Source organism: Silurus aristotelis (genome assembly GCF_946808225.1).
Source record: "Silurus aristotelis genome assembly, chromosome: 27".
Classification (NCBI taxonomy): Eukaryota; Metazoa; Chordata; class Actinopteri; order Siluriformes; family Siluridae; genus Silurus; species Silurus aristotelis.
The window spans coordinates 10,728,297-10,751,339 of NC_139600.1; the positions used below are offsets into that span (position 1 = coordinate 10,728,297).

General features: G+C 39.3%; 1 protein-coding gene across 6 annotated transcripts in view; it reads right to left on the minus strand.

Moving 5' to 3' along the window:
• Positions 1-23,043, minus strand: part of mpdz (multiple PDZ domain crumbs cell polarity complex component) — a 45,190-nt gene that overhangs the window by 19,281 nt on the left and 2,866 nt on the right. For 3 of the 6 annotated variants that reach the window (XM_083532449.1, XM_083532448.1, XM_083532447.1), the window contains exons 2-22: positions 21,685-21,731; positions 18,490-18,659; positions 13,236-13,343; positions 12,733-12,872; positions 11,949-12,162; positions 10,324-10,452; positions 10,013-10,201; positions 9,525-9,627; positions 9,247-9,335; positions 8,791-8,980; positions 7,632-7,700; positions 7,456-7,535; positions 6,470-6,616; positions 6,212-6,382; positions 5,708-5,881; positions 4,913-5,122; positions 3,333-3,491; positions 2,310-2,657; positions 1,932-2,046; positions 1,547-1,745; positions 1,164-1,205 (exon numbers count right to left, since the gene is read on the minus strand). In XM_083532449.1, the coding sequence (XP_083388575.1) occupies positions 1,164-1,205; positions 1,547-1,745; positions 1,932-2,046; positions 2,310-2,657; positions 3,333-3,491; positions 4,913-5,122; positions 5,708-5,881; positions 6,212-6,382; positions 6,470-6,616; positions 7,456-7,535; positions 7,632-7,700; positions 8,791-8,980; positions 9,247-9,335; positions 9,525-9,627; positions 10,013-10,201; positions 10,324-10,452; positions 11,949-12,162; positions 12,733-12,872; positions 13,236-13,343; positions 18,490-18,659; positions 21,685-21,700 (3,062 nt within the window). In that variant the 5' untranslated portion in view covers positions 21,701-21,731. Of the gene's footprint in view, positions 1-1,163; positions 1,206-1,546; positions 1,746-1,931; positions 2,047-2,309; positions 2,658-3,332; positions 3,492-4,044; positions 4,138-4,533; positions 4,564-4,912; positions 5,123-5,707; positions 5,882-6,211; positions 6,383-6,469; positions 6,617-7,455; positions 7,536-7,631; positions 7,701-8,790; positions 8,981-9,246; positions 9,336-9,524; positions 9,628-10,012; positions 10,202-10,323; positions 10,453-11,948; positions 12,163-12,732; positions 12,873-13,235; positions 13,344-18,489; positions 18,660-21,684; positions 21,732-23,043 lie in introns of all 6 variants that reach the window. The other 3 variants (XM_083532444.1, XM_083532446.1, XM_083532445.1) reach the window with 3 other exon arrangements.

Here is a 23,043-nt window from a genome sequence, read left to right on the forward strand (position 1 = left end):
TTTGAATGGTGAAGCGTAGCATGCAAACACGTGTCGTGGCTGAATGCACTGAATGAGAGTTAATCTGAATGAAATAATGCTGGTTTTAAGAAAAGGAATCAGATGTAGTCCAAGTTCAATGAATTAGAGTTAAGAAGGTGAAAAATGAATCAAAGTTAAGAAAATTAGATGGAACAGGGCATGAATCCGAGTTAATTTAGGAAAAAAAAAATTGTCTTTGTTAAGAAAAGGACAAGATGAATTGGATTTGATAAAAGCGTAATTAATCCGAGTTAAGACAAGGGAAATGAATCGAAGCAAATTGAACTGAAATCAGAGATGATCAAACAGCAGGTTTCAGTTGCTTGTTCGTGATGAAATCAATCCTATGAGCGCAAACGACTCAGAAAGCATATTAATAAAAAGAGTGGCGTACGAGGATGCCATCAGACACACAAACTGCATGCTAGGTGTAAATGAAATATGACTAGAGTGTAAGTAGCTGCATTTTGGCAACGTGATTATCCAGATATGAGCAGCAAAACCCTCGAGTTACATTTAGAATTTAATCAGTATGAGTGTTGGGACTTCCTTAGAGTAGTTAATCAGATTGCTCATTATCTGAAGGCAAAACCTCTGTCATATGACCCTATAAAAGATACAGCTCATTTTTATCAATTCGATAACACTGCAATATAAACTCTAGTAGTTTAGACTAAGTTTATGTAAAAAAATTTTTATCCTTCTTAACACATACAAAGAAATTGTGTATGATTTTTCCCCTTAACTATAAGTTACCATATTGGCAATTAAGTTAGGGTCTTGTGTTGTGTGTCTGTCTGTCTGTACTGTTTTTCGTCTGCACTGTTTGCACTAGGTTGCACTCGATGCACTTTATGTAGCTTTATGTTATGTGTTGTAGCTCTATGTTGTTTAGTGTAGCACCAGGTTTCTGGAGGAACGTTGTGTCGTTTTTACTGTGTACTCTGTACCACTGTGTATAGAAGAAATGACAATAAAAGCCTCTTGACTTGACTTGATTTGACTTGACTTAAGGTGTACAGAATGTAAAAAAGAAATTGCTCTACTAAGATGGATAAACAAAAAGAATGAGTTAGCCATGCAGTGAGACAGACAGAGCCAAATCAAGATAAGTGCACTCATTCAGAGTTAAACATACTCACATATAAAAAGGGCAGAGCTCCTCTTCCGGAGCGAGGGATGATCTAGAAATGTGGAAATCTGTTTAAGTGCTGCTGATGTTACAGGTGCTTTTAGTCAGCAGCACTTGTGCAACTAAAGTGTGCTTCATGATTCAACCAATCCTCTTGCAAAGTCAAAGAAACCGTGAAAGAATAAAGGCTTCTGCATCTGCGGTGGCGTTACCACTGGTCACACAAACTAAAACTAATCATAAAAGTGTCTGGAGTTAAAGTTTATGAATTCAAATAATACAAGAAAATTCATTTGACTTCAATGTGTACAGTTTTACAAGGTGTGTAGATAGAGTAAAGATCGCACGACCACGTCTGCGAGGCTTTGTGAATATTATGCATTTTTTTCTTACCCCATGTCAGATCCAATGAGCGAGTGTCTGCGCAACATGGCGCGTGCCTGCGTGTTGTTTAGGTTCCCGGTCGATTCTCCGTTGATTGCGAGAATGAGGTCTCCGACACCTAAACGTCCATCTCTGCTTATGGCCCCGCCGTGAATGATACTGCGGATCAGCATTCCCACACCATCCTTCACCGCGCTCACTGTCATACCTGAAACAGGGTTAACACTCATTTGCATCACCTGTATTACTGGTAAACACAAACAAGTCTTGATGCTGTACTGGAGTTTATATAAAAAAATTAGGCACGGATTTTATGTAAAAGTCTGAGAATAATAAATACAAACCTAATATACATCTACCTTAAAAAAAAGGTTCAGCTTAATAAACAACAAACCTAAACTTGAGTTGCCCTTGACAACGGTGATGGTCCTCTCAAAATTGCTCAATAGAGTCATTTCTTGTTGATCGGTTTCTTCTTCTGGAGTTTTATCCATTGGGAAATCATCTTCCTGAAGGTTTTGCACAGAGACACAAAATCACACCAGGAAAAAAAATCTAAACACAAAAATTACTGCTCAAGGCAGGGTCATGCAGTCCAGAGAGAGAAAGGGATGAAAACTACCTGGAAGGCTCTCAAGTAAACAATTTTAATGGGATGGGTAAAGACAGGAAAAGAAGGAAGGATTGTAAAGAACAGACCCGTTTTGTCTTTTCGTTAGTTTGTGAAAATATAATTGCGTTGTAAATATTGTAATCCTTTGTAAAGTTTTACCTCCTCTTGAGAAGCAGCAACATAACAACCGTCATGCGCTCGCCCTCGGATCTCTGGCAGGACTGGTCTCTCTGTCTCTCTGTATAATGTTGTTATGAGATTCTCTTCTGTACAAGTGGAAACAGGGTTTGCGCTGCAAAGCCCGGCTTTAGACATCAGTGGGTCCACTGGGTCTATTTTCTCCAAATCGTGTTCCATAAATAGATTGGAGGGAGTGGAACCAAGTCGTCCAGTCCCTGCTTTAAGCCGTACAGATGTTTCCTCCTCATCCATGGGAGGAAATTTCTCTCTGATTTCAGACACCGCCATAAAAGGGTATTCCATGAACGAATCCAGGTGAGCGTTTCTCTAGATAAGACAACACATTAACTTCATACTGCAACCAACGCAAGCTTCATGATCCCAATTACGACCAAATGTGAGGCTGATAATCTTCTAATCAACACCTGGACCAATGATGTAGTGAAGTTTGTTCACAAACCAATGGAGGATAAATGACAATAATCACACAGGCCAAATATCCCCATTACTAACTCTGGCAGCATTTCAGATGGCTATAACACAGCGCCATTCCTCTAACTGATTCAGCAAAGGCTCTGCACTAAATTTCAACAGTAACCGAACCCACGAGGACCAATAAAGTCTCAAATAAAATCAGGGTTGATGGACCTTGCTGCAATATAGCCCCGAATGTCGGCACAGAGAGCCATTATACAGGAGACAAAACGCCAGGCTGAAGTGGTTCTTGTGAATGGGAGGTGGGAATAGGCTGCTTCAGATAATGTCATTCAGTGGGTCATGGGGGTCGTTTGGGTGAGAGAGGGATAATTTGGAAAGGGGATTGTGGCTTTCAAATGATGATGCACTAGCTGATATGTACCCCAGAGGACAAAGTGGGCGGCCTGGAATTACAGGGGAATGGCTCTATCAGGAAAATGGTAGGGTTACTAATGAAAAGTGTATAGAAAATTAGCAGCTCTACACATTTGTTTGTGCTAAAATACTTTACACGGCTATTAATACCTGAGGAGTGGAGGCTTGTACAGCCGTCTGAGAGGTGAGATCTCCACTGCAGGTGCTTCCATGTAGAGCGATCATAGACGCCTGGAACGTGTCGTCTTCCTCGCTGTCGTAACGGCGATCGAACTTCTCGCCGGACAAGTCCGCATCACTGGTGTCGATCTGAAATACGTCAGTCGTGCTAATCAGAATCTTAAGCAGGCATATGCTCTTGTCTTTCTTCTTATGTCAAGGCATTTCCTTTTTTTTTTCATATAGATGAAAATGATCTATTTGCACAGTGGTGTTTTTGGTTTTAGTGTTGTGCTGCTAAAGCCTCTGTTGTCCAACACGTTTGTTTTTACTTCCAGCAAAGTTGATTTTTGCCTTGCACTAGTAACTTCCTTTAAACTCGCAGAAGAGCAGAAAATGTCTTACGCCAAAGATTTAAAGATCTAAAAGGATTAATAAATTACACAGTTGTCCAAGAAAAGCATGTGATCCTTGACATCCTGACGTTCTCTATAAGGACAAAGGACTATGTACTTAAAATTTTTTAATTTTCTTGGTAGCATGAAAGGCTGCCTTTTTGTTTTTTATTTTACATTTTTTTCGTAGAGAAAGAGACCTGTGAGGACATCATTGATGATTGTTTTCAACAGCACAGTCTTGAAATGTATTATCACTTCATGATAAAAGGATTATAGTAACAGTAACATGTCCCAAAAGCACTGACCAGTACTGGCACAGCGCGGAATAAGACTTCTTCTTCCTCCTCCTCCTCATCTCTCTTCGTCCGCGACAGAGCCGAGAAGATGGAGGAGGGAGTCTGCAAAAAGAGCGCTGTAAAACTTTTCAGAACAATAAGCACATGTAGAACTCTTCCTGACAAAACCGGGTGGTGTTTAATTCGTTAGATTGCTCTGGATTTAGAATTATAGAATTATTTGATTAATAGTCATGTTTGATTGAGTAAATTAGTAGTGCAAGGCATGTTAGAAGGAAGACTAATTCCAATTGTGATCACTGACTGCTGATTTGAGTTCAATTTGATTTGGGTTATTTGCAACAAATTTCGAATGAAAATGTATTAACGCTGGATTTTTCTCTTCATGTGAGCTTCAAAGTGTTGCGATCGCTTTAGATGAACTTTAGCAAAACTGCAGTTCTGAGAAAGGCTTTAGGAATGTGAAGTTAAATATTGGCAATGCAGATGACAACACACCAGTTGCATAGTCCTTGAGAGAATGAGAGTCTGCATGTGTGTAGGGAATGGGTGCAAAAATGACACCACAATGAAAAGCGGTAATGGCCTTCAAAAGATTTAGAATTTTAAAAAGTGTCAAACATGCACAATTTAGACTGGGCTTTTGCCGAATAATACATGCATATCGACTTTATTTTTGTTCAACCGAAGCAAAAACACTGAGTTTACATTTCAGGCGCATGCACGGCTCTGAAAGCATGAAATATTTAAAGAACCAGCAAAAGAATCAGGTTACTGAAGCAAAAGCCTCTAAAGCAGAAAGAAGCATGCCCATACACACCTACAAACACACAGACGCATACATATTAATAGTCATAAATAGCTATTTGTGTCTTACAGGTAGTGGTTTGGCTACTCCGATGTGGACTGTGCCTAAGCTGGCCCCCTTTAGCGCCTGTACTGCCTCATCCAGAGTAGCACTCTCAAGATTCATGCTGTTGACATACATCAGCCGGTCTCCTGGCAACAAATGTCCGTCAAGTTCAGCCACACCTTCAGGCACCAGAGATCGGATCACGATGACGGTCTTAGCTGGGTCCATAGGGTCCTCGATATGCACAGTAAAGACATGAATGTAATTAAAAATCGTAGAATTCGTTAAACTTTAAAACTGTTTTGTTAACTATCGATCATTAAAGCTTGTTTGACATCAGATAGAAATCAGACAGATGGATATCTGTATACAAGTTTAAATACAAACATAAGAGTGTTTGCGCATGTCCATGATTCTAGTAAGACCCCATTTGTCGTAAAAGGGCTCTTTGTAAAAAAATTATAATAATTTTATAACGTTAACTGTAGGCATCCGAAAAAGAAAAGCAACATGTCCATTCTTTTTGATGTTTATGTACATGTAACAAAAATTTCGAGCCAAATTCCCACCAAGACCATGTTCAGCACATCTTAAACCTGTTTTATTCAAACACGATCGACACGATGAATTTTTTTATGAGATTTTAAATGCCTGAAAAAGAACACACAACATCTTCTCCTGAACTGTTTACACGGCTTATAACATGTATCTCATTTCAGACCTCGGCTTAAATCAGAATTATAATCTTTCCGACAAGACATAACTATTCGAATCCTGTATGATCCGCTACAGCTACTGTGACTCGAATCTTTCTCTTACCTGGTAGTCTAGGATGCTAAAACCCAGCCCACGTTCTCCTTTCTCCAGCTCGATGTCCTGAATCTCTGACTCCCACATCGCTAATGAAGTTCCCCCAGTATTTTCTGGCATGGTATTTCCTGGGCTTGTCTCTGATTCACCAGGCATGAGGAAATCCTCAACATCATCAAAGTCCTAAAATAAATAAATAAATCAATAAATAAATTCACATAACACATTTGACCTACTATTTACGGACGTAAACAACAATAACCAACAAAATAATCTGGATCATTCTGTTCTATTGTGTCATAACTGGTGTCTTGTCACTCTACCCTCGGTGTCAGTGTCTCTGCATTAGGGTTAGGGATATAATCTGTTCACGGGTATAATCTGATGTAATCCATGTAAAGGCGAAATTAAACTGGGATGAATACGCATGCACGGCTCCTGTGAAATCGGTCCATACTAATATGCACTAGTTATTTAGTAGTACTTAGTAATCCGATTTAAATTAAACAATACCTTTTCTATCGACTCTGTAGATATTTCTTCCAGCTCAGGTTGATCGGTTTGAGCGTCCGTGGAGGGCAAAGGGGCGGGCCTACAGCAGACCATGTGCACGTACACAGGCAGCTCCTTCAGAATGCCCACCACTTCTTTATGTGTCTCACCTCTAAGAGGTTTACCATTCACCTACACACAAACGAGCGAGAACAATGCCGATGTCAGTAATGAACATGAGAATCTAAGCGATGTTCATGGTTTTAAGTGGAACTGCACCTCCAGTAGTTCATCGCCACTGAAGAATTTTCCAGAACGTCCTACAGGTCCCTCGGGTAAAACCGAGCATATGTAGTGGTGACCAGCGCTTGCTTCCAGACTGATTCCTAGTCCACTGCTTTCAGTACATTTCTCTACCTGTACCACCTGCACACACACACACACACACACACACACACACACACACACACACACACACACACAATAGCCTGAGAAACAACGTAATTCCTATTTCCATTTTTTTAACAAAAGGTGAACTCTATAAAATCTAAAAGGTCCCACAAATATCTGTTTAAAGCTGCTTTGAGACAATGTTCATTGTTAAAAGCGCTATACAAATAAAAATGAATTGATTTAAAAATATACACCGACCAGGCATAACTTGGGCACCAATCAGCCATAACATTATGACCACCTGCCTAATATTGTGTTGGTCCCCCTTTTGCTGCCAAAACAATCCTGACCTGTCGCGCATTTACAGCATTATCTTCTTCAGCAAATTGAGCTACAGGAGCTTGTCTGTTGGATCTACATGGTCCAGCCTTCGCTCCCCACGTGCATCAATAAGCTTCGGCAGCTCATGACCCTGTCGCCGGTTCACAACTGTTCCATCCTTGGAGCACTTTTGAAAGGTACTGACCACTGCAGACCAGGAACATCCCACAAGAGCTGCAGTGTTGGAGATGCTCTGACCCAGTCGTCTAGACGTCACAATTTGTCCCTCGTCAAACTCACTGAAATCCTTACGCTTACCTATTTTTCCTGATCCTAACACAACTTTAAGGACAAAATGTTCACTTGCTGCCTATTAAATCCCACCCACTAACAGGTGCCATGTTGAAGAGATATCAGTGTTATTCACTTCATCTGTCATAATGTTATAATGTTGTAATGTTATGCCTGATCGGTGTTTGTATGTTTGTGAAAAATGTAATGCAAATGTATGGAACTAGCGATGTATCAAAGTACACTGAGAAATTACTCACTATAACTTCATTGCTGGGACCGACAGCATTTTGCCATTCCTTCCTCAGCTCCTCTTCCTCATCGTCATTTAATCTAAAGCCTGCAGGAAAATTCACAATATTGCACAAGTGCAAATTAACATAACAATAAAACTTTACACTTCGAGGTCCAATTTCAGGCGCCTCTCTTCTCTTACCTTTATTTTGTTCAGACGCACACGGCAAAACAGCTGCAGCAACCACACGGCTGGAGGTTTCAATAGGGTCTAAATAGCCACATATGAACAACAAAAAAATGTATATTAATAGGAATGTACAGGTTATGCAGGTTATGCGTGAAAATTCTTTAGTCTTGAGTGTCTGAGAAACACGCAATTCTGTACTGTCTAATGACTGGGTTGTGTTTCACTCTTGTCCTGTGCCTCACTAATTGCAGGCTGAGAGAGGAGAAAATGATGGGATGAGTAAATGTGTAAATGTAAATATATGTAAATGCATGGATGAATTTGGTTAGAGGTTTTAAACTTATGTGGTGATTATGGTCAAAGCAAAAAAAAATAATAATAGAATATTCGCAGGCACATAAAACCATGGAGCTCCCCTTTTCAATACAACAAAACAATAGAGTTATAACCCCACCCCAAAGTGCGGGAAATATATACTTCAAAATCTTTTATTTTTATTTGGACTGAACTGGGATATAGTATTATTGGTTGCTTTACAGGTCAGAATGATTCCTTTTTTCGTTACTGTACTAAAGTAGCTTTTTCACATATCTGTACTTTACAGAGGTATTTTCATTTGGCGAGACTTTGACTTTAACTTTACTACATTTCAAAGTCCAATATCTCACTTTTTACTCAACTACAATTTGTGAAATTAGTCGTTCCTTTTTTTATTGACAAGTGGGTAAAAAACTTAATGGAATAAACGATGGAAGAAACTTCTGATTTTAACTCGCCACAATCCTAATTTGTGCGATTGTTTTGAAGTAGTTGAAAAGGTTTTGCGCTCAATTTTAATAGACACCAATCAGTGTTTAACTCATTAATATCGCTCCATTAATAGATCGGTGTGCTGAGAGTGACATTAGAGTCTTTTCACGTAAAACTGAGTTGAATAAGCAAAGAGTCTTGTGACAACAATAATAATAGGAACATGATAGCCATAATAAATCATAGTACTTTGGACACTTAAATACATTTGAACGCAAATACTTTTGTACATTTATTCAAGTAAAAGTTTAAAGGGAGCACTTTTCCTGAAGTCATATTTTACATAAGTACATGGTTTGTGTACTTCGTCAACCGCTGCTCTTTTTCTGTGAGACATTTACATATCTAATATTATGGTTACCATTCATGCTGCCCAAGGATTCACACTCCTGTCTTGGGTTGACTTCACTGCTCACAGCCATGCTCGGCAGAAGAGTGTCTTCTGGTCTAAAGCCGTGGCGGACAAGTTTGAGGTGGACTGTTTGACCGGTGTGGCGTAGGAGCTCCACTGCCTGCTGATTGGTGTAGCTCTGTATGTTCACACCATCGACCTGCAGAGGGCAGGCATGAGAACGAGTCAGACAAAGAACAAAAGAAGAAAGAGCATGTTCATGAGCAGAGCTGAAGGCTCATTTATGTCTGGGAATGCGTACATCTGCTTTTGCCCACTGATAATCCGAGGCAGATAAAAAAAAAAACCACACTCACAGTTTAGAGGATACTGTGGCTGTACTGAACAAGTACTGAAAGCTTAAAGCTATTTCAGATTATTACAAACTGCTTATCTGTTTCAATAAACATTGCCCTAAAGACTCACAGCTATGATCTGGTCTCCAACATGAATGCGACCATCCTGCTCCACAGTACTTCCTGCGGTGATGCTCTTCACAAAGATCCCAGAGGCTTCTGTAACCAAATACACACAACATAAGCAAAGAAGAACTGGAATGTTGGGAGAAAAGAACGGCACCACTGGAGCACGAGCGATAAATAAGTCAAACTCAAACGAGCTGAGAATCTTACAAAAGACATGACATGAATCGTAAGCATAACAACGTTCATCGAAACATCAGTGAATCTGCCTGTATGACGCACCAGAGTTCTTGTCTCCTATGTATCCTGCAATGGTGATACCGAGACCTTGCGTGTTCTTCGTCAGACTCACATCGAATGCATCCTGCTCCTCTTCCTCATGGTCCTGCCACAGAAGAAGTGAAAACTCATTTTGGTGTAAAAAATATGAGCACCTGTGTAATTAATATAATTTATAATGCCTGGCATGGAAATATATACATATATATATATATATATATATGTTTGCAAGGAGACTCCTTATATTTTATTTATTTTTTCATTTTATTTAAGAGAGTGAGTAACAATTTCTTTTTATTTAATATAAAATGTCCATAGGGAAATTAATAATAATATCATTATATATATAATAATAATTATTATTATTTTATTTTATACCGGTTATTATAATCCTTGCAAATTTTCAGTATAATTATGGAGGACATGGTACATATAAACATTGTAAAGACAGTGTCTGAGTTTTGTAATGTTCAGGCATCCTTCAGGTTTACCTGTTGCTCAGTAACTGTTGGCAGGGCTACAGGCGTAGGAGAGGCCTCATCTACAGTTGCTCTGGTGATGAGCAGTTTGACTCTGTTTCCACACTGCCGCAGCACCTGGGCAACCTGCTCACTGCCCAAACCGAACAGGTCAGTGTCCCCAATACGCAGGATGTGATCACCACTGCGCAAGCGACCATCCTGTACGTTTAAATGAAAGGGGGAAAAAAAAGAGATAGACATGTATTTTTAATATGGCCATTAAATAAATAATAAATAGTTGACACTGAATATGGCTGATAGACTGCGTGGGGCTCATATACCTTATCAGCAATACCACCAGGTAAAATAGTCTTGACAATGACACCTGCATTTTTACCCCCAACGATGCCAAATCCCAGACCAGTGCCATCATTGACTAGCTCTATAGTCTCCACCTGTGTCCAGTGAGTCTGCAAAGGACAATATCGAGGTAACAGCAGCGAATATTACATACTTCACAAGCATAATTATCTAACAGAGAGACATAACCTAAAAAACATGTTCAATGGAACATGTCCAAAGGTCCAGACGGCAGTAAATATTTAGCGATTTCTTCTCTAGTATATTAATGATTCAGGTGATAAACTGATACTAAAACATACATGCATTGCCATGTTGATTAAGATTTCTTAGTACAAAAATAAATGAGATAGATCACTAAATTGATGGATGGATAAATGGATGGATAATTAAGAGATTAATAAATAAGTGTGTGTGTGAGATAGATAAATGGGTAGATAAAGAAACTGTTGAGTGGATGCATGCATAAAAAAGAAACATTTTAATGGATGGATGGATGGATGAGTGGATGGATGGATGGATGGATGGATGGATGGATGGATGGATGGATGGATGGATGGATGAGTGGATGGATGGATGGATGGATGGTTGGATGGATGGATAATTAAGAGGTTAATAAATGAGTGTGTGTTATAAACGGATGGACAGATAAACAAACCGATTATGCGATGCATGCATAAAAAAAGGCTTAATGGATGGATGTATGAATGGTGGATGGATAGATTATTAAGAGGTTAATAAATGTGTCAAAGATGAATAGTTTAACAAAATGGTGAGTGTATACATGCATAAAAGGAAAGGTTAAATGGAAGATGGATGAATGGATGGATGGATGGATGGATTGATAAATGGATGGATGGATGGATAATTAAAAGGTTATAAATAAGTTTGTGTGAAATGATAGATAGATAAACTGATTAGTGGATGCATGTATAAAAAAGGAAAGGTTTAATGAAAGATAAATGGATGGATAGATGGATGGATGGATGAAAAGATGAATGAATGGAGGGATGGATAAATAGGTGAATGGAATGAATAATTAGGAGATTAATAAATAAGTGTGCATGAAAGATAGATGGATAAACAAACTGATGAGTGGATGCATGCATAAACAAGGAAAGGTTTAATGAAAGATGGATGGATGGATGGATGGATGGATGGATGGATGGATGGATGGATGGATGGATGGACAGATGAATGGATGGATGGATGAATAAAGAGTCAGAAGGCTGATAATTAAAATGATAAATATTGAGATTGATGGACAGTTGATTAAAATACTGGGTGGAGGACCAATGAACAGACTCATGAGCTTAATGGAAAAATGGGTTGATTGATGGACGAAAACATGTATGAAGTAATTCGCTTTATGGAGTCGATGAATGTGTAAATGATTGCAGAAATAAATAAATAAATAAATGAACGGACAGACAAATGGATGGAGAATTAAAAAGACTCATAAGGGGGTGATAAAATAAAATAGATGAATATATGGTATGTGTGTGTGTGTGTGTGTGTGTGTGTGTGTGTGTGTGTGTGTGTGTGTGTGTGTGTGTGTGTGTGTGTGTATGTTTGTGTGTGCTCATATGCGTGCATGGTCACTCACCCCACTCGAATGTGCAGACAGTGTACTAGCAGCACTGGGTGTTCTGGACACCACTGGGCTGGAAAGCTGAGGAATTGCCCCTCGGGCAACCGTAATCTGTACATGCTCAGATGCTCTTTGCAGCAGCACAATTGCCTGCTGATGGCTGATGTTCTGGTCCAGTGGCTGTCCATTTATCGCCAGGATCTGATCTCCTTCCTTCAGCTTCCCATCGCTGATAAACAAAGCACACAATCGTTATGCAGAGTGATGGAACACACATGCATAGTAAGACCTCATCATACTGCAGAGATCTGATCTCGCCCTTTCGGTGGGTCATCACTTTTTTGTACAAGCGAGGAAAATAACCTGGGATAAGATTGAACTCTGTACAGTCGAGCAATTTATTGCTGGATTTTATTCCAGGAATTTATTGCTCAGGTTCTGCAAAGCATTCATTTATTGCTGACCTCCTTCTGTTCCACAACCAGATAGACAAGGGCAGAAAAACATGCATGTCCTGGGCTAGATACACTTCTGTAATGTATTTTTACGACCATTTAGCCTGCTTTTACTACTACACAAAGGAGAGAGATATTAAAGAACAAAACATGCTGGAAGCTGCAAGGTCTCATAATGTCTTTTCACAAGAAAGAGGAATATCGAGGGGAAAAATTTCCAAAGTCGGCAGTTCAGGGTGCGCCAATTTGAAGATCTCATCTCAAAGTGGCAGGCTAGTATAAAAGTGTTCTGTTACAACATGCAGGTAATATATGGCCTTATTTGTGTGTGAGGCAGCCATTACCAGTATGCAACGCTCCCTGCCTGGATTTCCTGGACGAAAATGCCGAGTTCTCCACGGTTCTCATTTCGCAGTCCTACCACACTGAAGCCCAGGCCGCCTGATACTGGTTTCACCAAGTCAGTATGGATTACATAGCGACCCTGTTTAGAAATGCACAGATATACACGATACATGAATAGACCCACACGATTGTAGATGCACTAAAAATGTTCAAATGTAATATGAAGGATTCCAGCTTCTGAATGGAAGTTTAAATAGAGGCCTTGTACAATGCCCTTGACTGTCAACAGCTTGATTGTATTCTATTCCCTGTATTCAGGGAAGTCTCCAGCTTTCAATATAAATTTTTTTTAAATGTTTCTCCAAGTCAACACGCATTTATCACTAAGTTTGTACACTTTGAAATACTAAAAAGAGGTTGTTGAACGCTGGCATGTTGATGTTGGTGGGAAGGAACATGATAAGCATTTGAGAATGATCTTTCATTTATTATTGAGTGTTACCTGAGCCATGGTACGGATGATGCGTTCGTGCTCCTCTGATGAGGTTCGTCCATTAATCTGAGCCAGGTCAACATACCCTCCATTATAATCTGAGTTTGCACACGAAGGCTGAAAGAAAAAAGAGAGCGAGAGAGAGAGAGAAGATGTTTGTTTAAAATGAAATATTCTCCTGCTTCATGAGAGGGTTTAATTGCCTTTTTATTTATTCATCGTCCAGGAATATAAATAGTCATGCTGTTATGAGGGAAAAAAAAAAAAGGCCATTTGTTTTTTATCATTACTGGATCATTCCTCCATATGGGCACACATGCTCATCATTAAACATTAGGACTGCATAAATAACTTCCATATTTACCAGCTTGCCCAGGTCTTGATAAAGTGCAAAAACATTTTGCGTCGATTATCAAGACAGAACACGTTTCAGGAAACATCTGTGCAGGACTCGTAGGTACTTTTTTGCTAAACTGTCCGAAGTATAAATGTGAAGTAACGGCGACGTTTTCAGAAACGAAAGTTCGAAGGATGTTTTTCCAAAGCTTTACTGTGTGCTACTAATCTACACCAATGCCAATAATAATAATGATAAGAAATAATGATGCGCTACACAATAAATGGTGCTCGAAACTAAAAGTATTGAAACATAAACTGGAGCTTTTACACGCACGATTGTTTTGTCTCACAGCCTACATTCATATTCTTATACTTTATAATTACTTCATGCTCCGTACATCTCACTGCGCCCTACACACTTTCCACTTGGAGTGTTAAATGTTAAATCGCGCTTCATTATATTTACTATAATACATTAAAAATCCTGATCGAGTACCCTCCAGGAGAAGAACTGTGATCTAACGCTAAAATCGAGTGGGCCTGTGTTCGTTATTCGGCTCTGCTCAGGCTTTCAAATTATTTCTGCCACTGTTGTCCCCGTTCTCGACCTCTCGCTGTGGTCTGGTCACCATGGGGACAAAGACAAAGCCAGGTCTTTGTGGGTTATTATAAACCTTAAGACAAAAAAAGATCCTGATTAAGCTTTTGCTCGGCTGCCAAATGCTTTAAAAACGACTCTGACGCCGAGGCACTCGAAACCGTATAAAAATCTTAGGGATGATTTGGAATAATGTTCATGCTGTTCAATGTTCAAGGCTCCAATTAACTTTTATTAGACTGACGGGCGAATCGTGGTCGAATAACGCTGATTTTGTGCTTCATTCTGACCTCGGTGCTAAAATTATAGATGACAACTCGTAAAAGAAGAAAATGAGAGGAAAAAATGAGTAAGGGAGGGAGAGAGAGAGAGAGAGAGAGAGAGAGAGAGAGAGAGAGAGAGAGAGAGAGAGAGAGAGAGAGAGAGAGAAAGAAAACGCAGCAAGTCGATAAGCTCTAATCTCCTGCACTGCAAGCCTCCCCCAACATACCTAACATAGTTTCATTTACTCGGTGAAGTGAGACTTTCATGGCAGCTCTGGAAACTTCGGGAAACTACGCTCTTGCTATGATACAAAGTGATACACGCAGTACTCAACGGTTCGGTATTCTAGCACAATGAGCCTTTATTATACCAATTACAATAAAGACAGTATTACATGGTGTTCTGGAATACAATCAAATATAATTGCACGTTTGTCTGCTTTATGATTTTTGGATCTGTTCTAGCGCGGATATTTTTTCTGTTTCATCTCACATGTACTTTTGTTCTAGCTCTAGCTTCTCCTCCAAATGTTCTTACGGATGTTTAATTGTTACGCTTTTATATCGCTAATTTCTGTTAAGCGGCTTTGTGACGATATCTGTGGTGAAGGTGATCACACTGTCACTACAACCTGTATTTCTGTCATACTGTACATATCCATCCATCCCTTATGTTAATTCATGTATGTATATACATCTATATACTTTTTTTTGATAGTGTGTATCTATTTGGATAGACAGATAGATAGATAGATAGATAGATAGATAGATAGATAGATAGATAGATAGATAGATAGATAGATAGATAGATAGATAGATAGATAGATAGATAGATAGATAGATAGATAGATAAAAGAGTAAGGTAACGTAAAAATATATAAGTATAAAAGGACATTAAAATATAATCTAATCTGACTATAAGTGTAAATGAAAAAATAAAAAACAGAAAAAATAAAATATATATTTGTTTGTTTGTTTTTTATCATAAGTATGAATAAAAAAAAATTTTTTGTTTGTTTATTTGTTTGTTTGTTTTCCATTCATACTTATACTTATAGTCAGATTAGATTAGATTTTAATATACTTTTATACTTATTTTATTTATTTTTACATTACCATACTCTAATTTTTTTTACTTATATTGTATTTCTTTCATGTTTACAAGTTGGACAGCCGTAAAAAGCATTTTACTACGTCATACTCTGTATAAATATGTATGTGACAAATAAAATTTGAATTTGAATTGAAAAGAACTAAACAAACAAATTGGAATTCAACACTGAAAAAATTGTTTCTTGGCCACTTTTGTGCGAATGTGACTTTTCCCAAGTGGAGCCTAGAAAAAGTCTAGAGTTAATTCTAGCTGTACAAATGGACACCCTTTGAACTGTTCGCATTCCTGAATAAAAGATCTGCGGTTGATCTGAGGTTGGAAATGTGAGTCACAATGCTGTTTCACTATTTCTCATCACTGTAGAGAAAGAAATGACAGTGTAGCTCGAGATCATGCATTTAGAAAATTGATGCTAAGTATTTCATAACAAATAAGTGACTGCATTTTGAATATTTTGTCATGTAGGCTGACAGGATGTGAAACCTGATGTGCTCTTTCACTGTCATAGCTGACCTACCTCAAGGTTTATATGTCTTGTGTGTTCTTTTTTTCTCACCACAGTTAGAAAAAGTGGACGCATCTGACATCTTTTCTCAACACGGCTGAGAAACTCTGGCTCGCTGAATGAAATTTAGTTTTTCGCACCTTTCACTGTAAACCCTTGAAAGTGCTGTACCTGAAAATCCCCGGACGTCATCAATTTCATGTCTGGCTGCAATGACCTTGCCAGAATTGTACTCAATGAGATCACGTTTTTTTTTTTTCCGTGATTCAAATGTGAACCCTAACTGAAGCTTTTGACCTGCATCTGCTCGACTGTATTAAATGCACCGCTGCCACGTGAATGGCTAAGTGGATAATTGCATAAATGTGCGGGTTTATGTGCTGGTGAGTGTGGACCCATGCACACTGGGTTACTGAATTATCTGCCTCTGATATATTCAATATTAGACAAGCAAAAAAAAGTGCACCATTGTCATTCAGATTATTGGATTCCGATAATAACCTCAGGTGGATAGATGATATGGATATGACATATCTGTCTTTCTCTCAGTTTAACTGTTGCATAAAAAATTTTTTTAATCTGACTCCAATGATAGACATAAGTATCATTATTGTTCTTAAGAAATAATGCACTGAGATTTAGTCAAACTTTCCTGAATCTTGAAATAAAGATATCACTTATTTAGTAAATTAAAACATAATTCGTATCTATCTATCTATCTATCTATCTATCTATCTATCTATCTATCTATCTATCTATCTATCTATCTGTCTATCTGTCTGTCTGTCTGTCTGTCTGTCTGTCTGTCTGTCTGTCTGTCTGTCTGTCTGTCTCTACGAAGTGGTATCAACAAGTTTCAAGTCTAGCTTTGTTTACAAGAAAGAACTTTATTTATCTATGTTTCTTTGGATCTTCATCTTCAGAAAGAGGGTGAAGTCCGCAGGAGCCAAATCTGGCAAGTAGGGTGGGTGCGGAAATGAGATCATGTGGATTGTTCTCTGGCAGTCATCATGCACATGTTGCCAAATAGTTTCGACATTTTCTCTGGTTGAGCTCGTTGAAGGTCTTCCAGATCTCTCATTGTCGACCAGTGATGTTCTTTGACAAAAGTCTCTGTGGCAGATTTTCCCAGTTTCACACAGAATTTCATGTATACACTTTATATTGCCAAAAGTATTCGCTCGTCTGCCTTCACATGCAAAAGAACTTGAGTAACATCCGATGCTTAATCCATAGGGTTTAATATGATTTTGGCCCTTTGCAGCTGTAACAGCTTCAACTCTTCTGAAAAGGCTTTCCACAAGGTTCAGTGTTAAGTGTGTTAATGGGAATATTTGACCGTTCTTCCAGAAGCGCATTTGTGAGTTTAGACGCTGATGTTGGACGAGAAGACCTGGATCGCAGTCTCCTCTCTAATTATATCCCGAGGGTCGATGAATAATCGGGTTAAGGTCAGGACTCTGTGTGGGCCAGTCGAGTTCTTCTACACCAAACTCACTCATCCATGTCATAATGGTCTTTGCTTTGTGCACTGGTGTGCAGTCATGTAGGAACAGGAACGCGTCGTCCCCAAACTGTTCCCACAAAGTTGGAGCATTAAATTGTCCAAAATGTCTTGGTACAATGAAGCATTAATAGTTCCTTTCACTGAAAATAAGTGGTCGAGCCCAACTCTTGAATAACAACCCCACACCATAAGCCCCCTCTATCAAACTTTACACTTGGCACAATGCAGTCAGACAAATACTGTTCTCCTGGCAATCGCCAAACCCAGACTCATCCATCGGATTGCCAGACAGTGAAGCGTGATTCGTCACTCCAGAGAACACGTCTCCACTGCTCTAGAGTCCAGGGGTGGCATGCTTTACATTGCACTTGGTGATGTAAGGCTTAGATGCAGCTGCTCGACCATTAAAACCCATTCCATAAAGCTCTCTACACACTGTTCTTCAGCTAATCTGAAGGCCACATGGAGGTCTGTAGCTATTGACTCTGCAGAAAGTTGGTGACCTCTGTGCACTATGTGTCTCAGCATCTGCTGACCCGCTCTGTGATTTTACGTGGCGGAACACTTCGTGGCTGAGTTGCTGCCGTTTCCAATCGCTTCCACTTTGTTATACCACTAACAGTTGACTGTGGAATATTTAGTAGCAAGGAAATATCGCGTCTGGACGCATTGCACAGGCAGCATCCTGTCACGGTACCACGCTGGAATTCACTGAGCTCCTGAAAGTGACCCATTCTTTCACAAATGTTTGTAGAAGCGACTGAGAGTCTGCATGCCCAGGTGCTTGATTTTATACACCTGTAACCATGGAAGTGACTGGAACACCTTAATTCAATGATTTGGATAGGTAAGTGAATATATACACATACACAAACACACAAACACACACAAACATATATAGCTTTATACATGGTTGGGGCCAATGTAGCCTTTCTACCTGTTCCTTAAGATGTTGTATTGATCGCTGGAGGGCAAGGATCTGGTGGAACAGAGGGCTTTGCAGGACAGATTTGAGCAGGTTCAGCTTCTCATCAGAAGGTACATCACCTCCTCTCTCCTTCAGACGAGCCTGCAGTCGTTCCACTGCCTGCAGACAATGCTGCGTATCTGTCAATCATCCACACACACACACACACACACACACACACACACACACACACACACACACACACACACACACACACACACACACAAACACATTCAGTGATATGTCTCCATCAAGAAACAAACACAAAACTCATACCTACTCATAACTTTTCTTATTAGAAAAACATAAACTCATCGAGCTTTGCCACATATAGACATATATATTCATCCTTTTTATGTGTTTTTTTATATGGGTTTTCAGAAATTCATTGACATGTTGAAATAACATTAATGCAGCTGCCAAAACCGATTGTGGAAAAAAAACCCAAAAGAACAGTATTGCGTTTTGTCTTTATTTGCACTGACTGATTGAATGTGCCAACTATTTGAAGTGACCAGAATATTAAAGATTGCACAGTTTGCAAACCCTTTACTCTGCAGGTTGTGTGTGTGTGTGTGTGTGTGTGTGTGTGTGTGTGTGTGTGTGTGTGTGTGTGTGTGTGTGTGTGTGTCTGTGTCATGTTCTGTAGCTGCAGGAGGCTTCGTGCCGGGACTGAGTAATAGAATCTGAGCGCAGGATACCTCCTGGGTAACACTACCTATCCTCAATAGATCCCACCAGGTGAGCTGAAAATGAAGTGAATGACTGAGAGAGAATAAGTGAGAGAGAGAGAGAGAGAGAGAGAGAGAGAGAGAGAGAGAGAGAGAGAGAGAGAGAGAGAGAGAGAGAGAGCGAGAGAGAGAATGATAAAGTTCATACACAGCTCACACACATACACATATTTCTAGGCTTGAGATCTAAAAAATGAAAAACAAAAGACCTCTGAAATATGTGCGTGTGCGTGTGTGTAAGTGTGTGTTTGCCTGCCAAGCCCCAGCTAGGTGCCTCAATCTTGACTCTGATGTATCCAGGTGCACAAGTTCGTGTAGCAATGCAGGAGAATCTGGATCAGTGGATGCCATTTCTGTGCTCATAGAGCGTGACTAAACCCGAGCAGTGTACTTGTACGTGTGTGTGTGTGTGTGTGTGTGTGTGTGTGTGTGTGTGTGTGTGTGTGTGTGTGTGTGTGTGTGAGAGAAAATCTGGGTCTTTCTGTCAGAGCTCTTTAACAGCACTCTCAGTGCCTCTTCACAAAGCACTGACAGGAAATCCAATAACAACTCACAGCTCCTGCTACAGTTGCGGTAAACATGAGCGGGTTTGGAACAACACCGAAACTCCTCCTGTGTGCAGCTTTTCCTCATACAAACTCATCAGCACAAACTCACACAATTATGTTGGGTACCCACTGTCTGCTTAGAGATAGCTCTTAAAACTGGCATGAAATTGGCCACACAGTATATAGTTTTGTTCAGTGTTTGTCGTTTGGATTACACAGATTTTATGGCGTTACGTTCCAGCTGGATGCTTACACCCTTTTCTTGGACTTGGTGTGGAATGAAAAGGCGGAACAGGCTGAATGGTGTGTTTTTGTTTAGATTACTACTAAGATGCAAATCGGGGGAGTAAAAATGTTGGTGGAATAGTGGACTAGACAAGGCAAGACTGCGCTAGTTTTATTGGAAATCGGTGAAATAGACTTACCTGCATTAGTTCCTCACATAAACACTGCGTTAATATGATTGTGTGAAGGTTTCGATGCTCTCCCCATGATTGTGTATATTCTAGGGCTGCTGCTATCGATTATTTTAGTAATCGGGTATTCTGACGATTATTCCGTCAGTTAATCGGGTGATCGGATAAGAAGTTCTTTTTCTTTATTAAGAATTGCACACAAGAATATCGTCGAAATCTAAACCAATTTAGTGCGTTTTATAGCCATGTTACGTCACAATACAAATCCGGGTTGCGTTTAAAGAGTCCCTCTGCAGTAGAGTAGGTTATGGGAAACTATTCGTTTAATGAAACTCAATTATTTTCACTCATGCGCTTATTTATTAAATCTCGCACAGGATGTGGTTTTCTTGTCTAAGCGAAGCTGCTTGGAAATTTTCCGCGTGCTTAATGCGTGTGTGTTTATCGCCGGCTTTCGAAACGTGCTCCTCTGCCTGCTCTACATGGCCGCTGCGGAGGAACTTTTATGACTGCGCTGTATATATGTCAAAATAGAAAAAAATCAATTTCGAATGACTTTTTTTAAAAAACGGTAACCGCGCTGTGTGCTGTTTCCTTAATGTTTAATTTCTAAATAATCCCAAACGTACTCTTTGACCCCTCGTTGTTTTCTCCCCGTTCATGCATTTTTTTCATTCTGCAGCAGCTTCTGTGTTACCCGTCGAAAACGCTAGAGTTTAGCGGGTGGTGCGTCGGTAATAATGGTCCGTAGGGAAACACGGTGCTCCGTGTATAGTTAAACGGACTTAACGAATTGTTTTTTTTTTGCAAAACTTAAACTTTCAGCAATTTTTGTAATCAGATTATTCGATTATTCACTTAAAAAATATACAGTATATTCCCTCTCCAGATTCATCACACTGTCAAAAAAATGCTGGTAGGTGGACTGGCTACAGAGATTTGAGTGTGAACGAGTGTGTCAGAGTGTGTTTTAGTGCCTGTCTCACTTGGGGGAGGTAATGGTAGCGTTTTCTTTAGCCCTATTGAAAGCTAAATAAATCAAAATCAAAAACCGGTAGAATTGATTTAAAGTCTTAAACAGCAGAGACATCCAATCAACTGGAAGTTACCTTAAACCTGGATCTTGACAAAAAAAAAAAAAAAAACTCCGTCTGGTAGTGTTAGGTCACGAAAAATTCAGCAATAATTCATAAACCTTATAAGAAACGTTTGGTTTGAAGCGCATTCAGAGCAAGTTAATTATCACATAATCACCTTGGCTCAATTGACGTCATTTCTGCTGGTAGATGACTTATAAGTTAACCAGAAGGCAGTTAGGAACACACTAGTGTCCCTACGTTCAAAGGATAAAAATGATAGAAATGTTTCCTAAATCTGTTTTTTTGCATAATTATGAAACATAGGGGTTGAGTCTGAGCAGAAAACTAGAGTGGTGTGTGTGTGTGTTATAAAGGCAATAATGATACATACCGATTGTTTCAATCATCCTTTTCGTCTTTAATCTTTAAAAAAGACACCTGTAATAAAACAACAACAGCATCTCAATATGGTAAAGTCACTAGAACACATTTATCACATCTACAAATCTCTATTGTTTATATATCTGGTTATGTGACTACATATATATTACAGTAACTCGCCGCTTTGGTACAACACACTTTTAAATAACGCTGTGAGAAAAGTGGGACATTTTACACTGCTTTTTTTCCCCTGTGCTCAAAGCTCTATTTTTCCAGGGGAAGGCTGACATTTGACAGAATAAAAGCAAACCATAATACTAAACCATGCAGGGAACTGCTGCTGCCCTCCAAATCTGCTGTTTTAACACCCCTGTTGAGGAATCTCTCTTATCCTGGGGCCTGATAATGTCTGTTATCATATCAGCTCCTAGGAGAAGCACCAGGTCTGTTTAAGTCAGAGCTGATAATCCACACTCTCCTAAGGAGCCTTTTATTGTAGGTTTGTTGCCTCATACAGCATGAATTTCAGTGTTAGAGCAAGAACGAGGGCTTTTTCTAGAGCGTGCGACGGCATCAAATGACACTGGCAACCTATACACCTACTTGAGTTTGAAATAAATATACACAGAATGTGTTCATTTTTCAGCATACAGCTTATTGTAGTAACATTGACATTTAAGGTTTATGATACGATGTGTAACATTCCACAGGCTTCAGGAATGCGAAACAGGGCCATTTATCACAATAATCTACTGATTTATGCAATCCGACAACAATTTCAACATCTTTGCAATAATTCTTAGAAATATCTGGCTGCGTTTTTTTTTAAACGCCACTAAATAAACCATCGGAATCGAAAGCTGTCAGACTGTTGGTGTCAGAAGGGTAACTAGCAATTAAAAATAAAACTGATTTTTCATACAGTAAAACATATTGCAAAGTGCAGGCTATCTGCTTTTTCACAGCCATGATATTATATATATAGTGGTACCTTGACCTACGAGTTTAATTCGTTCCTTGGCCGAGCTCGTTGCTCAATTTGCTCGCACATCAAATCAATTTTTCCCATTGAAAATACTTTGAATGCCCTTAATCTGTTGTGTTCGGTTTAGGGTGTTAATGTTAAAGGAAAATGCATTTCTAAATAACAAATATTGTATAAAAACAATAAGAAAGAGTATGTAAAGATATAATAATAGCCTCTGTTACGCTATCTCCTACAAGCTGCTTCTCCATCAATCACACCAACAGCAGATTCTCCATCTTTTCATGGACAGACGTCCGGAGCTTAGAAATGATTTTAACACTTTTGGCTGGCGTTATAACCCTAAGCTTCAAAATCGTGCAAATCGTAGAAGTTGAACGTTCG